We start from the raw sequence: 14,740 nt of genomic DNA on the forward strand, positions 1-14,740 counted from the left end.
CATCTTCACGGGTCATCCCAAGATAACTCGTTTCGACTTGTACTAAAAACAATTAGTCCAAAACGTGTTTTGACACGTGACACAAGCGAACTCATAATTTTTTCATATTTGTTCCATACTATTGAACGAGTTTGATGCTAAGTATTTTTTAAGTGTCATTAGACTATTTTATATAATTGGTTTTACCTGATGACCAATGAGAAATCATAGTAAAGATTAAACAAGTTGGAAAGTGTGGAGTGCACGTTTATTTGAGAATGCTATGATTTAAACCTCGCGTGACAACGAAAATTTGGGAGCAACGTCTCTAGTAGTAAGGTCCCAAGAGCGGCATCCACTTTTGGGGTATAAGGGGCAACACACCTGACTAGGGTTAAGCAACTAATTTGGTATTGAACATCAATAAAGTTGGTCTTCAATATCAAGACTGGTTTACGTTGGTCTTAAACGTTGAATGTGTTCAACTGTTGTAGCACCCCAATCACGTAACACGCGGCGGAAATATCGGGGAGTCACGTTACAAATTGCTCACAACAACTGGTATCAGTGGTGAAGCTTGAAATTTTTTACCGGGGGGGGGGGGTCGAAAATGTATATACCTAAAAATTTCTATAGAATCGGGGGGTCGAAAACATATATACCCAAAAATTTCTATACGAAAACTACATATATAACACTACTGGCCGAAAAGTTCGGGGGATCGGGCGCCCCTTCCAAGCATCGCCCCTGACTGGTACTAAATTGTTTCACTAATTTTAACATTGTTTTATAAACAAGGAATACATGTAATTGTCTTTTGATTAAAGAAGTCTAAGGCCCGGATGCGTTCCTATGTGTAGCATGCTTGAATAATCAAATCCTGAAACATATTTGAAAATAAGAGTCAGCATAAAAGCTGGCGAGTATATAGGTTTTGATAGCCAAATAAATGGCAAAAAGTTTGGTATTGCAATACTTTGATAACTACAAGGGCCGTCAATTGAAAATGAAATCTTTGAAGCCAAGGAATGACAAAAAGGTTTAGTCAATGTTGTAGAAGGCACTAGGCGCTAGTCGGGCAGTGAGGTACCGCCTAGGGATTAATACGGATTAATCGGATTGGACTTTTGAAGTATAATTTTACAAATTTATATATATATATATATATATATATATAGATAACTTTATACTTTTTATTAATAAATTTACAAGTTTAGGATATAACTTTATACTTTTTATTAATAAATTTAAAAGTTTAGGAACCATATGTAAACTAGTGAAAGATAGAGGGAGTTAAATGTTAAAATACCTAAACTTAAATGTTAAAATAGGTTTATAACTAAAAATTTGGGCTTTAAACCATGGGCCAGGTTTCAAAAATTGGGTTTTTTGGGTCAAAAAACATTTTTTTTTACAAAAAAAAAACATGTTTTTTTTGGGTAAAAAAAACATGGGCCCGATTAGTCCGATTTTGTCCGACTTTTACCGACTTTGACCGATTTTGACCATAACCGATTTTTTGACCGACTAGCTTAAATTTAGGCAGTAACCCACCGACTAGCGCCTAGGCGCCGATTAATCGGCCGCCTAGGCCGATTTCTGCAACATTGGGTTTAGTATTGCAATAAATTATCTTGATTGTGAAAACTTGTGACAAAAGAGTTTTGTATATGGCAATATGATTATTACTAGGTAATTTTTATGCCATTGAAATTTGTACTTTGATCTTTGTAATCACATTGAAATCAGTCATAAAACTTGTGATTAGAAATTCAATCAAGGATTAATAGTAACAATATTGAAATCGGTCATAACTCGTGTGAGTATTATTAGAAATCAAGTCAATGATTTATAATAATACTTTGGATATCTTTCTAAGAGTCTAACATATGAAAATATGGAAGATTTTACAAGGATTTAGATAATCGAACATTGAATAAACCAAACACAAAAGTCCTAAAATGATTCGGATAACGCTACAAGAGTAATACAATAAGAACACTTATATATAGGAAGTACCAGCGGCGTATCCACCATGTTCTTATGGTGTTACACTTTTTTTGTTATCTAAACCACTACTAATCACATAAACACATAATCATCAACTTAGGGGCTGTTTGGCAACATCTGAATGGTTAAGTGCTGAACCAGTAAGAGGTCTGAACCATTAAGTGCTGAACCAGTAAGAGGTCTGAACCGTTAAGAGCCTGTATAATGCTTAACCGTTCAGAGGCAAATGTCTGACCAATTCAGATTAGAGGTTTTAACCATTCCGACTCTGTAAAAATCTTAACCATTCAGAGGCAAATGTCTGAACCATTCAGACATCTTCTCGTGAAACATACAGTCTGAACCATTAAGTGCTGAACCAGTAAGAAGTCTAAACCAATAAGAGTCTCATTAAGAGGTAAACAAATAGCCCCTTAGTCATCAACTTGTAAACACACATTAAAGTACACAAAGAATCCAATCAAGGATTACAATTTAGCACTTTAAACATCCCACATGTATCTAACTATGAAGATATATAGATATTATAAGGATCCGGTTTTGGTCACAGTGAATCATAACATACGCATTTAAAGTACATAATGAATCTAAACAAGGACTCCAATTTAGTACTTTAAACATCTCACAAGAATCAATCTATGAAGATAGATAGATGCTATAAGGATTTGGTTTGGTCACATTGAATCATTGAATCATAACATCCTAAATCCTAATGGTGATTTGAGATAACGCCACGAAGGGTAATACAATAAGCACACTTATATATAGGAAGTACCAGCGGCGTATCCACCATATCCTTATTGTATTACTCTAGTTTCGTTATCTAAATCACCAACAATCTCTACACATAAAGAATAGCCATCGTCGTGTAAAGCACTTCTTAGAAATCTTACTATGAAGACATAAAGATTTAAGACTGTACTTCAAATATCGTGCAAGAATCTAACTATGAAGATAGATAGATTCTATAAGGATTTGGTTTGTGTTCTCAATCGTCGTGTTTGCATAATCGGAATAATACAAAAAAAAAAAACACTTAGTAAACACAAATATGCCATATATTTGAAAATAAATTGGTTACACATACGAATCACCCCAAAACATTTGAAAAACGTAAAAGAGGGGAACTATGTATTCACTTGGGGTTGCGTATAGGTCTTGTTCAAATGATATTACAAGGCTCAAAGGATCAGAGTTCAAGTGTTGAAGTGGTTCCTAGTGTATCGGATAACTACATGTTAGTGTAACGGGACATAAATCGGGGAATCAGATAGAATGAGGTTGATGAAACAATGGTTAAACGGGCAGGGTTAACACACTGGTCTTGTCAAGAAGGGTTAATCCCTTCCTCTCGAGGATTGCTGGCTGGATCGTCTGCCGGTTGATCTCCTGCACAAGGAAACAAGCCGTGACTCGTAACAAGGAGGATGGGGTGGGGGGGTGCTCCTTGTTACCACTCTCCGGCGTGAGAATCAGTAATTTGCTTGGGAAGCAAAGTGTGATAGTAGTAGTAGTGAGAGAGTTGTGAAGAGATACCTCAAACCTGGTTTGGGGTTGGTATTTATAGTAGAGGAATGAAGGAGGAGCTGAAGGGACGGACTGACGACGTGCTGCCCCTTTGCAGGTGTGTCAGGTTTGTCGGTTGTGGAGGTGAAGCCACGTCCTACTGCAGTGTCAGTCCGTTGCCTACGTATGGCCTGACAGGCGACTGCTAGTGGTGCCACTTGCTCTGTGGTGTCAGTCCCACTTGCCTAGTGGGCAGGATGTGGTGCGGGCCGCATCGCTGCCTGCGGTAACCTTTGATGTCCGCATCACCGTCTGTGGTGACTGTTGCTGTTGCCCAGATCCCTTGTCATGACGAAAATGTCCATATGATGCGGTGCCAGCCGCATCGCTATGCACGTCCGCTTTCATACACAAGGTAAGGCTTCTTCTTATCCTTTGACCGAGTGGATTCGAAGGATGCGTGGGGGGTTTTTTGATAAGGGTAATGGTCACTCGCGGTCATGTGGCGTGAGATTTAGGACCATACCCCTTCAAGTCCCCCCCCAGTCTAGTGTTGCTGCCTCGTGCAAGTTGCATGTGGGAGGAGCACTGGACTATGGTGTCTAGAAGGTAGTTTCCAGCCTGGAGAAAATTCTAGGCCATGCAGATGGCATTCGCTTTTCATAAATCAAGCTGGGGATCTGGTAGAGTCATGTGACGTCTCTTCTGTACCGGTGAGCAAGTTTCGTCTGATGCGAAATTCTCAGCCGATTGGGTAGCGGGCTACCTTTTTCTGATGTCATCAGGTTGGTTGCCACCTGTTGGTGTGTCGAACCAACTTCTGAGATCGTTTCTCCGTCTTCGAACCAACCTTTGAGGTGGTGAATGAAGAAGAGAGGAGGCTTCGAACCAACCTTTGAGACGGTAATCGAAGATATCTATGTCTGCAACTTTAGTTGTTACCTCTGCGGTAGCTGATGCAATGCTGCAAGTGCTTTGCTCAAGCTCTATGTTCAGCAATTGGACATGCAATGATGATCCCTTTTTCGTGGGGTGTTCGTGTTCTTCAGTTTAGCTCTCAAGTAACCGCACTTCCTTTGCGGTTACCTCGTTGCGTCATTGTTTGGCCATGTTTGGTCGAACAATTTGAATCTGTACTATGGGCCGATAAACATGGTTATGGGCAAGGTTGTGCCCACCATTGTTTATTCTATGCGGCGCATAGGTGGGCAAACAAAGTCATAAGCGGACTTGTTACCACTGTCCGGTCGCTTGTTGTTCAACGAGATCTCTTTAGATGATTGGAAATCTCGTCCGCATTTGTTCTGTAGCCATTTTCCTTCACGCTCCAATGCCGGGAAGTTTTCCTTGAAGTAGCTTCGTTCATCTGTGTGATGACTTAGTCGTGGCTCTTCCGTAGCAACCATTTGCGGATCTATAGGTGTGTCCGCAGCGACTCATGAGTGTCTGCGGTTTTGTAACCCAAGACTCGCTTTAAAAGAGTGTGTTGCTTGGATGTGGCTCTTGAAGGATCAGGAGTCAGGGTTGCTGATGTGCGGTCGCACATCAAACTTATCCTTTTCCCTAATGAGAAGCTGTTTGCGCTCCCTCTGTGGTTGTGAACCGGAGACGAGGGATTTGAAGCTTGAAGAGAATGAAGGCAATGCGGGTTACCTGTTTCTGAGACGCGGTTCAGCCAAAGAACAACGCTGGTTCTGAGCATCTGACACACCTGTACGGGCTCGTGTGTGTCATCTCCGCATATTCCTCGTGTGCTCGTGGGTATATGCGGATATAATTTATATCCCCTTATATAATGTAGAGATATATTTTTTGCCTTTTTTGAGGGGTATGTAAAAATACGACATGCGGTATGGGTTATGGTGCGGTATACCAGAGAAACCGCATGCCGCTTATATTTGGATAATGTGGTCGCTTTTTTGCTGCATACGTGGCTGGACGCACGTATTAGTTGGTGGAAATTGGTGAGATTTTCTGCATGTGCTGATAGGAAAGGACGTTTGTACTGCCCAAAGTCATTAATGCACTGTAGCAGGAGTGTAAACGTCTCCTTTGTCAGGCGCGTGGGCGGCCACGCGCGCGTGGTAATCTTCAGCGGAACTGTCGCTGGACACGTGTCTCCGCGTAACTCGTTCTTTTTGATCGTGATGATTCAGTTACCCCTCCGCATTTATTGCGATGAGTATATAAGGGGAAACCGATAGTGGTTTCCCTTCACTTGTTCAAAATTTCAAAAATTTCCCGGTGAGAGAAAGAAAGTTCCTTCGTCTTCTCCGATCAATTGCTTGAAGTTTCCGGTGAGGTTTCCAAGTTCTTCGATAACTCGTTTTCTATTTTCTGTTTCTAACAGTATTATGGCTGAACCATCTAATCCTCACAATGTGGAGGGTGAAAACCCTGATCATTCGTCGCCGGCGGCGGCGGAGGAAGATGAAGATGACGGTGGTGCACCCGGCGGTGGCTTACCGGTATTAAAGTGGTCAAAGGGTCAATTTGAGACCCTGATGACCAGTATCCCAATACCCAAAGAGTTTGGGGCTATATACCCACAGGAGAGTGATACTGGTGCCGATGCTCCGGCGGGATGTCTCACACTGTGGGCCGAGTTCTTCTATGATGGCAACCTCCGACTGCCATTAACGGTTTTTGTTGCCGAAGTGTTGGAGTTCTACCAGATTCACATCTCCCAACTGAGTCCGTTCGGGATGTTTCGGATCAGGAACTTTGAGTACACTTTTCGTGCTCATGGTTTGGAGATTACTGTTGAGAATTTCCGGCGGTTCTACCAGTTGACGGTGAACACCGGGTTTTTCTCTTTCAACCAACAGTATGGGAGTCCCAAGCTGATGATCCCTCCCAAGGGTGTCACAAAGTGGACGAGGAAGTTCTTCTACGTTAAGGCTGCCGCGGTGGCTGCGAAGATGAGTTTTCGGAATGTGAATGAGACCATTCCTGCGGAGGATCTTGCCCCTCCCAATGCTAATATAGTGAGCTGGTTTCCAAGGCTGAAACCCATTGAGCTCAAAAGGCTGGACAATTCGCAGTTGTGGGTGTTGCGGATGATGTTTTCTAGGCCTGATAGGAAGGCAAGGCCCGTTGTGCGGGAAAAGAGTGGTGGTAAGCATTTTACTCTTGTGCGTCTTCCTTGCGTCTTTATCTTGTTATTAATTTTGCATGTGTATTATCGGCGGACGCTCCCCTGTGGAGGATGTTTGAGCCGACCTTTGAGGGCAAGGTTGAGTTGCTTCCGTGCTCGGAACGTGAAGGTTTCAACTTGGAGATTGCTGGCAACTTCCGCGTTCCTGAACGCAGGGCGTTGAATGCGTCGTTGCCGCAAGGCAAAGGTATAATCTAAGACGTCCTTGGTATATAAAGTTCACCCTTGTGATTTGCTGGTTTGTTTGTTTAAACGCAGGTAATCTTGGGGCTCTGGGAAAGTTTGAAGCGAAGACTGTCCCCAAGAAGCATGCGGAGAAGAAGCATGTGGAGAAACCCGCGCGGGGTCGCGGTAAGAAAAAACCTGAGGGTTCTGTTGTCCCTCCTTTGGTGTCGCAGGTGGCAGGTATCTCTCATTCTTGTTACCACAGACATACCGATTACGTGGTAGTATCTGACACCCTTGAGGGTTTGGGTGTTCTAGGTGGTGGTGCGGCTGCAGGTGGGACCTCTGCGGGTTCTAAGCCTGCTGGTGAGAAAAAGAGGAAACCAGAAGAGAAGGATGCTGCTTCTGGTGAGAAAAAACATCGGAGGATACAGACCAAAAGGTCAACTGGTGCGACGCAAAAAAACGTCAGAGGATACAGACCAAAAGGTCAAAGTGCACATTTACATAGATATTAGAAACAAATAGTTCAGAACATCAAATATGAATAAAGGGGAGACTAAAGTTTTATGGACAAAACACAATTTAAAGACCAGATGAGGATTACATGTGGCATTCTTCAATAATTCAAGAACAGTAGAAGAAACCGTCGATCCGTTAGAAAGAACAGAGTTGCTATGTAGATTATCATAATTGATTTGGCATCCTATAACTTGCATGGTAGCAAATCATTTCAGGATATTTAAATTCTGCTGGCAAAATTCTCTTTAAAAAAGCTGTATCCTGTTAATGTAAATCAGGTATTTCTTTTCCATTGGAAGTCACCGTGTACATTCTATGTAAGTTGTGATCTTTAGATAAGAATAATCCAACTTCAAATATCTTCTTCATGTTACATTATTCATATTCATAAATTTTAGCAAATTTCCCTTAATGAGAACATGCATAAATAGTTCTGTATAATAAATTTAATCATTTGTGGTAGCTTTGTGAGTTTTAGTTCAAGGAGTTATGAGTACAATAATACTAGCAGATTAAGTCGAGTAAAGGCTAACCATCTTCGTATATTTGATGATTTATTAACTGATTTGTGTGAGTATTGAGTAATGAGTAACAATTGAACATCAAATATAATCCACGGTATATGCACATTTCCGACAGTATCCGTATTTGTCCAAGTTCAATGAACCCAGAGCTACAAAGCGTAAGTAAATAAAACTGCTAATCGTCAATATGCAGCCCCGAAACCAAAAATCAAACGCTTATACAGAATTAGGGCTCCAAATCACTTTCTTCCAAATCCTTTATCCAACGCAAAGGCACACACACCCTAACCCATTCTACATTGCGTTTCTTTCTTTCGTGAACAATGAAATCCATCGGGGATCGTTGCATCTGTCTCTAAAAAATGGTTCGGAGGAACTCATCGAAGGTCAGACGTAGGGCTAGGGAACTGTCGGATGATGATCGGATCACCCGATTGCCAGATGGTGTGATCCATCACATTTTTTCGTTCATAGATACTCGATCTGTTGTTCAAAGTATTCTTCTATCACAAAGTTGGAAAAATACATGGAAATCGCACCTGCATTTGAACTTCGAGATCGGTCCATCTCCCGATCAGGTAAGTGGCTCTAAATTCCCCAATTTCACGCACCGCTTTCTATCTAAGCGTTATGATGTTACGGAGCTTTCCACCATCGAGTTCCGATCAAATTCAATCACTCTTCGGCTTCTTAAAAAGATCATACTCTATGCAATGTCGCACAAGACCCAGAAGCTAAAGATTGAATTCTAGGGTGATAAGCTAACACGACGTGGCGGATTTGATTCATCTTTGCTTAGATCTCGATATCTCCAACACCTTTCTCTGAACATTGATTTTGGGCTTAAAATCAGTCCATCTCTGACATGGGATTTTCCGGCTCTAACCACTCTAACTATTAAACGTGTTACGTTCACGTTACAACTTGTTAATGATGATGCAAGTAACTCTGTTGATCTGTTTTCCCGATTTCCGAATCTGAAAACTCTTGCGTTGGATGACTGTACGTTATCTGATATTGATACTTTCATAATCAAGTCAAGTGAATTAGAGAGTCTATCCTTGATCGGTATTTATCAATCGTGTGAGTTTGTGGTCTCCGCACCAAAGCTTTCATTGATGGTTACTGCTTCTTTGTGTGCAGAAACGCAAGTAGGAGATTTCTCCTCTTTGTTTGACGTTCCTTCTTCTCCCCCGCATGACACAGCTGCGGATGCGGGGGTTAATAAAGAATTTACCGGTCCTTTTGTCAAGGTGGCGAGTGAGCCCTCTGTGGGGGTAGAGGATACTGGGAGGAAAGGCGTGGCTCATATCTTTGACACGGTTGATTCCTCCGACAACCTTATCTCCCCGAACGAGACCGATGACCTGAACCTAAATTTTTCGGATGTTGATAAGCAAAAGACTGATGCTGAAAAGCACAAGACTCCTGTTGCCGAGAAGGCTTCTGGTTCCGCTTCTGGGGGTGCGGGTTTTGAAGGGCCTCCGATTCAGCCTGGAGAGTCTGAACTGGAGTACTACTACCGCACCTATACGCAGGATCGGAGTACGAGCTACCACCGACCCCCTGGAGTGTTATGCAGGGGGATGACATTTCAAGTGATCCTTCTGCTTGCAAGGAGATTTTGGGTGGCCTGGGCACTCCGTTTGAAGTTGGCCGTGCCCGTGTTGTGCCCCGTAAGCTCCGTGTCAACCAACTCTCTTCCATGCTTGTGGGGAGTTCCATAGTGGCGAATGCCATTATGGAAGACTACAAGGTGCTGGGACGCAAGGAGGAGGAAACTGCTCACTTGCGGGTTGAGGCAGAAGAGTTGGTGAAGGCTGCTCGTGAGGGTGCAAAGCGACTGGAGAGGGAGAAGGCTGCCTTTGAAAAGCATAAGCAAACTGAAGAGTGGGCTGCCACTGCTGAGCTTAAACAGGTTCGTACTCTTGCCAAGTTGCTTTCTGATGAGCGCAAGAGTTGGAAAGAAACCCTTTCTAATGAGCGCAAGACATGGAAAGAATCTTGGGCCAAACAGAATAAAAACCTGTTTCGTGTTCGTCAGGAGTTGGCCAATGTCAAGGCAGCAAATGCTGCGTTGGTTAAAGAGAAGGCCGCGGCTGAGGCGGCCGTTGGTAAGGCCAGGGAGGCGGAGGCCCGGGTTGCAAAGGCTCTTGAAGAGGCTAAGGAGATGGGGGCCCGTGCTGCCAAGGCCCTTGAAGAAGCAAATGCTGATCGCTCCCTTTTAAACACAACCGTTGGAAGCCTCCAGGTATGAGTTGTCTTTGCTTTTTGAATTTGTAGACTTCTTTCATAAATGCTTATCTTTGTATGCCTGTGTTCCTTGTTTTCGAAAGGCTGAAGTGCAGACTCGCGAAGCCATGCTTGCGGAGGTTACTGCCCGCGCGACTGAGGCTGAAAGGCAGGCTAGCGAGGCTGCTGAGGCTAGAGATAGCCTTACTTCTTCATTCAATCAGCTTGAAACCGACCGTGAGTGGATGCGGTGTCACGGTATTGGGCATGTAAGTATCTGATGCCTTTGCTTTTGTTTGGATTTACATGTGATAACCTTATTACTTGTGCGTTGCAGATTGTTAAGGCTATGCTGGATGCGCCTGAGACTGCAACTGGTATAGACCTGATTAAGCAGCGTGCCCGGGATGTTGGCTTTAAAGTTGGTTACAACCGATGCATCAGTCATATGAACATTCTGGCTCAAGGCAAATACACCGATGAACGGTCTGGGTTCTATGGTGTGGATACCGAAGCGCTTCTTGACGCGGCTCTTGCATCGTCTATGACATGTCTATTTCTGCCCTTGAGAAGCTTGACGAATGCTTGGATGCGGAAGACTATGTAGACCGTTTACGGATGTTGTACGCTGATGCTGAAGAGTCGGAAGAGGAAGAGGCCGTTGGTGACGGCAAAGGTGGCGCGGGTACCAGCGGTACAAAATAGGACTAGGTTGGCCTGCGTGCCCTTTTTTGTTTTCTCAATGTAAATGTTAGAACTTTATGTAAATCCTTTGTACACCGCATAGGTGTAAGAATTTTTTGAATATAAAGTTCAACTGTTTTTGCTCAATTTGTACAATTGTTTTTATTTCTTGCATATTTGAATGTGTGTATGCAGGACTCTACCTGTTGTAAACGCGGTTGAGTGTACTCTATACCTTTGTTGTATGAGTATTAGTCAATTCCTGTGTTCGTCCCATTAGGGTTTAGGAATTGTGAAGGTTTTGTAAAAACCGTGTGTATCCGGCCAGATAGACACTTAATGTTTTGCCTTTGCTGGCCTATTACAATATTTGCGTGTGGTCACCACTTTGTATGGGTATCGCGAATGAAGATTTTGCCAATCTGTTTTTGCAGATACCGCAAAGTGGAACACGCATTTGTAATAGAAGTAATAAACAACATTAAATTGAATTGCTCATTTATTTATTTGTAAATGGCCTGCGGCCCGATAGGTTACACGGAAAAGGTAAAAACATGGCTTACATGTAACAGCGTTGACGCTGTTGTGCATTCCATGTGCGTGCGATAAGCTCGCCTTCTAACGTTTGCAACTTGTATGCGCCTTTGCCCAGGACCTCTTGGATGAGGTAAGGTCCTTCCCACGTGGGGGCAAGTTTGCCTGGGCGTTCAGCGTTAGATGCTTCGTTATTGCGGAGGACATAGTCTCCTGGGTTGAAAGTACAAACGCGGACGCGTGAATTGTAGTACTTTTCAAGCTTGGATTTATACTTGGCCTCGTTGATGGCAGCGTTTTCACGCCTTTCTTCCAAGAGGTCCAAGTCAACCCTGCGTTCCGCGTTGTTGTCTATTTTTTCAATAGCCAACATTCTGGGTGAGGGGAGACCTACTTCCGCTGGGATCACCGCTTCTGAGCCATAGACCAGGCTGAAGGGTGTCTCACCGTTGCTCGTCTTTGGGCTTGTCCTATGGGCCCATAAGATACTTGGGAGTTCATCGACCCAGCCGCGTCTGGCTATTCCCAACCGTGCTTTGATGCCTTCGACCAGACTTTTATTTATACTCTCCACTTGGCCGTTTCCTTGCGGATGCGCCACTGAGGAGAATATGTGTTCAATGTGTAGTTTCTCTAGCCATTTTTTGAAATTCGTCGGCAGCAAAGTTGGTGCCGTTGTCGGTAACGATGCACATCGGTAGACCGAAACGGCAGATGATATGTTCCCAAATGAATTTCCTCGTTATCATAGCGGTCGTCGAGGCGAGTGGTTTTGCCTCTACCCATTTTGTGAAGTAATCCACGGCCACTATGATAAATTTTACCGCACCTGGTGCATCTGGAAATGGTCCCACCACGTCAATTGCCCATTTTTGGAAAGGCCATGCGGTGGTGACAGGGATCAAGTTATTCTTGGGGCGCAAGGTCTTGGGAGCATGTCACTGGCAATTGAAGCACTTGCGCAAGACTTTGACTGTATCTAGGTGCATGCCGGGCCAGTAGTACCCAGCATTCATAATTTTGGCCACTACCATGCGTGGGCCTGCGTGTATGCCACATATTCCCTCGTGTATCTCTCTGATGAGGTATGTGGCATCTTGGGGGTCGACACAACGTAGGAGTGGGCCCAGGTATGATTTACGGTATAGGATACCGTCTCCCATTTGATAGTGGCACGCTTTGTACTGTAACTTACGTGTCTCTGACTTGCTTTCGGGAGTAACACCGGATTGCAAGTATGCAATGATTGGTGTCATCCAGGATGTTGTACCGTACTGGATGACGTTGACTTGGCGCAGGGGTACTGAGGGATTCTGCAGAATCTCAATGCGTATCTCTTTTGCCAAGTGTTGGAAGCTAGTGGACGCGAGTTTTGACAGTGCATCCGCAGGTTTGTTTTCACTTCTGTTGATATGGCGGATGTTGAAGGAAGTGAATTTTGATTTCAGTTGCATGGCTTGTTCGAGGTAGAGGATCATGATATCCCCTTTTGTGGCATAATCCCCGCGTACTTGCCCTGCCATGAGCAACGAGTCGACGTGTGCTTCCAAATGTTGCACGCCGAGCTTGACTGCCAGACGTAGCCCAGCCAGTAGAGCCTCATATTCTGCCTCGTTATTTGTGCTTTTGAAGTCGAGGCGAATTGCATAGGTAAGCTCTTGGCCGTCGGGGCTGACGAGTCGCAGACCTGCGCCTGCACCATCCTCATTGGATGCACCATCGGTATAGAGTGCCCAGGTTTCTGAGGAGGATGGTGGTGGTGCAGGGTTTTGTTCTTGTTCGCATTCTTGAATGCGATTTGCCGGTACTTCGGCAACGAAATCAGCTAGGACTTGGCCCTTGATTGCGGGGCGCGGCTTGTAGTTCAGCGTGAGTGCACCCAGCTCAATTGCCCATTTTGGTAATCTCCTAGAGATGTCGGGTTTTGATAGGATCGGGCCGATCCTATAGTTGGTTAAAACTGTGATGACGTGGTTTGCAAAGTAACGTCGCAACCGTCGTGACACGTGCAACAGTGCTAATACCAATTTCTCCATGATGGAGTATCTCGTCTCTGGGTCATTGAGCATTTTGCTGATATAGTAGATGGGTGTTTGAACTCCCTCTCGCTCCACTATGAGTACCGCGCCTACCGCGTTGTCTGCGGCAGATAGGTATAAGATAAGTGGCTCATCTTTGCGTGGCGCGGTCAGATTTGGGAGTTGAATCAAACACTCTTTCATCTCCCGGAAGGCGTTTTCGGCCTTTGCGGTCCATTGGAATTGTTCATTCTTTAAACAGTTCCGCAGTGTTTTGATGAAAGGATAGGACTTAGCCGCATGATTGGCTAAGAATCTGTTTAGTGCGGCTAGCCTGCCGGCTAGTCGTTGCATTTCTTTCATCGTAGAAGGCGATGGCATGCGCTCTATCGCCTGAACTTTCTCCGGGTTGACCCTGAATCCATCTTTTGTTACGATGAATCCAAGGAACTTGCCTTCCTCCATTCCAAACGAGCATTTCCCTGGATTGAGCTTCATATTGACGCTTCGCAGAGTTTGGAATGTTCTTTCGATATCTGTGAGCATGGTATCTTCCTCCATGCTCATGACGACCAGGTCGTCCATATAGATTTCGACACTTTTGCTGATTTGGCCGTGAAAAGTGTCGTTCATCAACTTTTGATAGGTTGCGCCTGCATTGCGCAACCCGAACAACATTTTTGTGTAGCAGTAATTCCCGGTTGGCGTACGGAATCCCGTTTTATCTTTGTCCTCGATTGCCATTTATACGTGGTGGTAGCCCTTGTAACAATCGTGGAAACACTTCCATCGAAATGGTGCGAGGATATCGACTTTCTCATCGATCTCCGGAAGTGCGTAACAATCCTTGGGGCAGGCTTTGTTGAGATCTTTATAATCGACGCACATGCGCCATCCCCCGGATGGTTTTTCTACCATGACTGGGTTGGACAACCAAGTCTGGTACTTGACTTCCCGCAGGATGCCTGCGGAGAGCAGTTCTTTGACCTGCTCAAGCATCGCCTCGTTTTTTGCAGATCCAAGGTGGCGTTGGCCTTGGATCACTGGCTTGATACCTGGCAAGGTATTCAAGAAGTGTTGCGCAATTTAGCGTGGCACCCCCGTCATGTCTGCGGGTGTCCATGCAAAAATATCCTGGTTCCTGAAGAGGAGCTGCTTCAGGTGCGCTCTGATGTTGGGGGACAAGGCGTGGCCCAACGTGACCGTTTGCTCTGGGTGTCTCGCATTGAGAACCCATTTTTCCGGTTGGTGGTTGGGGGTAGGCCTTGCTATTTTGGTCGGACGCAGCTCGTCCGACGCCATGACTTCCCTGCGTGCATAGATTATCGCGACCCCTGTTTCAGTTGGGAAACCGACTGCAGAATGGGGTACGGACGTAATCATGTTGAAGTTGCCTTGGGATTCTCTCC

At 44.5% G+C, this 14,740-nt stretch overlaps 1 protein-coding gene across 1 annotated transcript; it reads left to right on the forward strand.

Moving 5' to 3' along the window:
* The first annotated feature begins 8,869 nt into the window (after window positions 1-8,869).
* On the forward strand, window positions 8,870-10,376 carry LOC118488302 (translation initiation factor IF-2-like). Its single transcript, XM_035985652.1, has 2 exons — window positions 8,870-10,114; window positions 10,200-10,376. Exons 1-2 carry the CDS (start codon window positions 9,440-9,442, stop codon window positions 10,374-10,376), a joined length of 852 nt encoding a protein of 283 aa, XP_035841545.1. The 5' UTR covers window positions 8,870-9,439.
* Window positions 10,377-14,740: the final 4,364 nt, after the last annotated feature.

Source organism: Helianthus annuus, chromosome 16, assembly GCF_002127325.2.
Source record: "Helianthus annuus cultivar XRQ/B chromosome 16, HanXRQr2.0-SUNRISE, whole genome shotgun sequence".
NCBI lineage: Eukaryota > Viridiplantae > Streptophyta > Magnoliopsida > Asterales > Asteraceae > Helianthus > Helianthus annuus.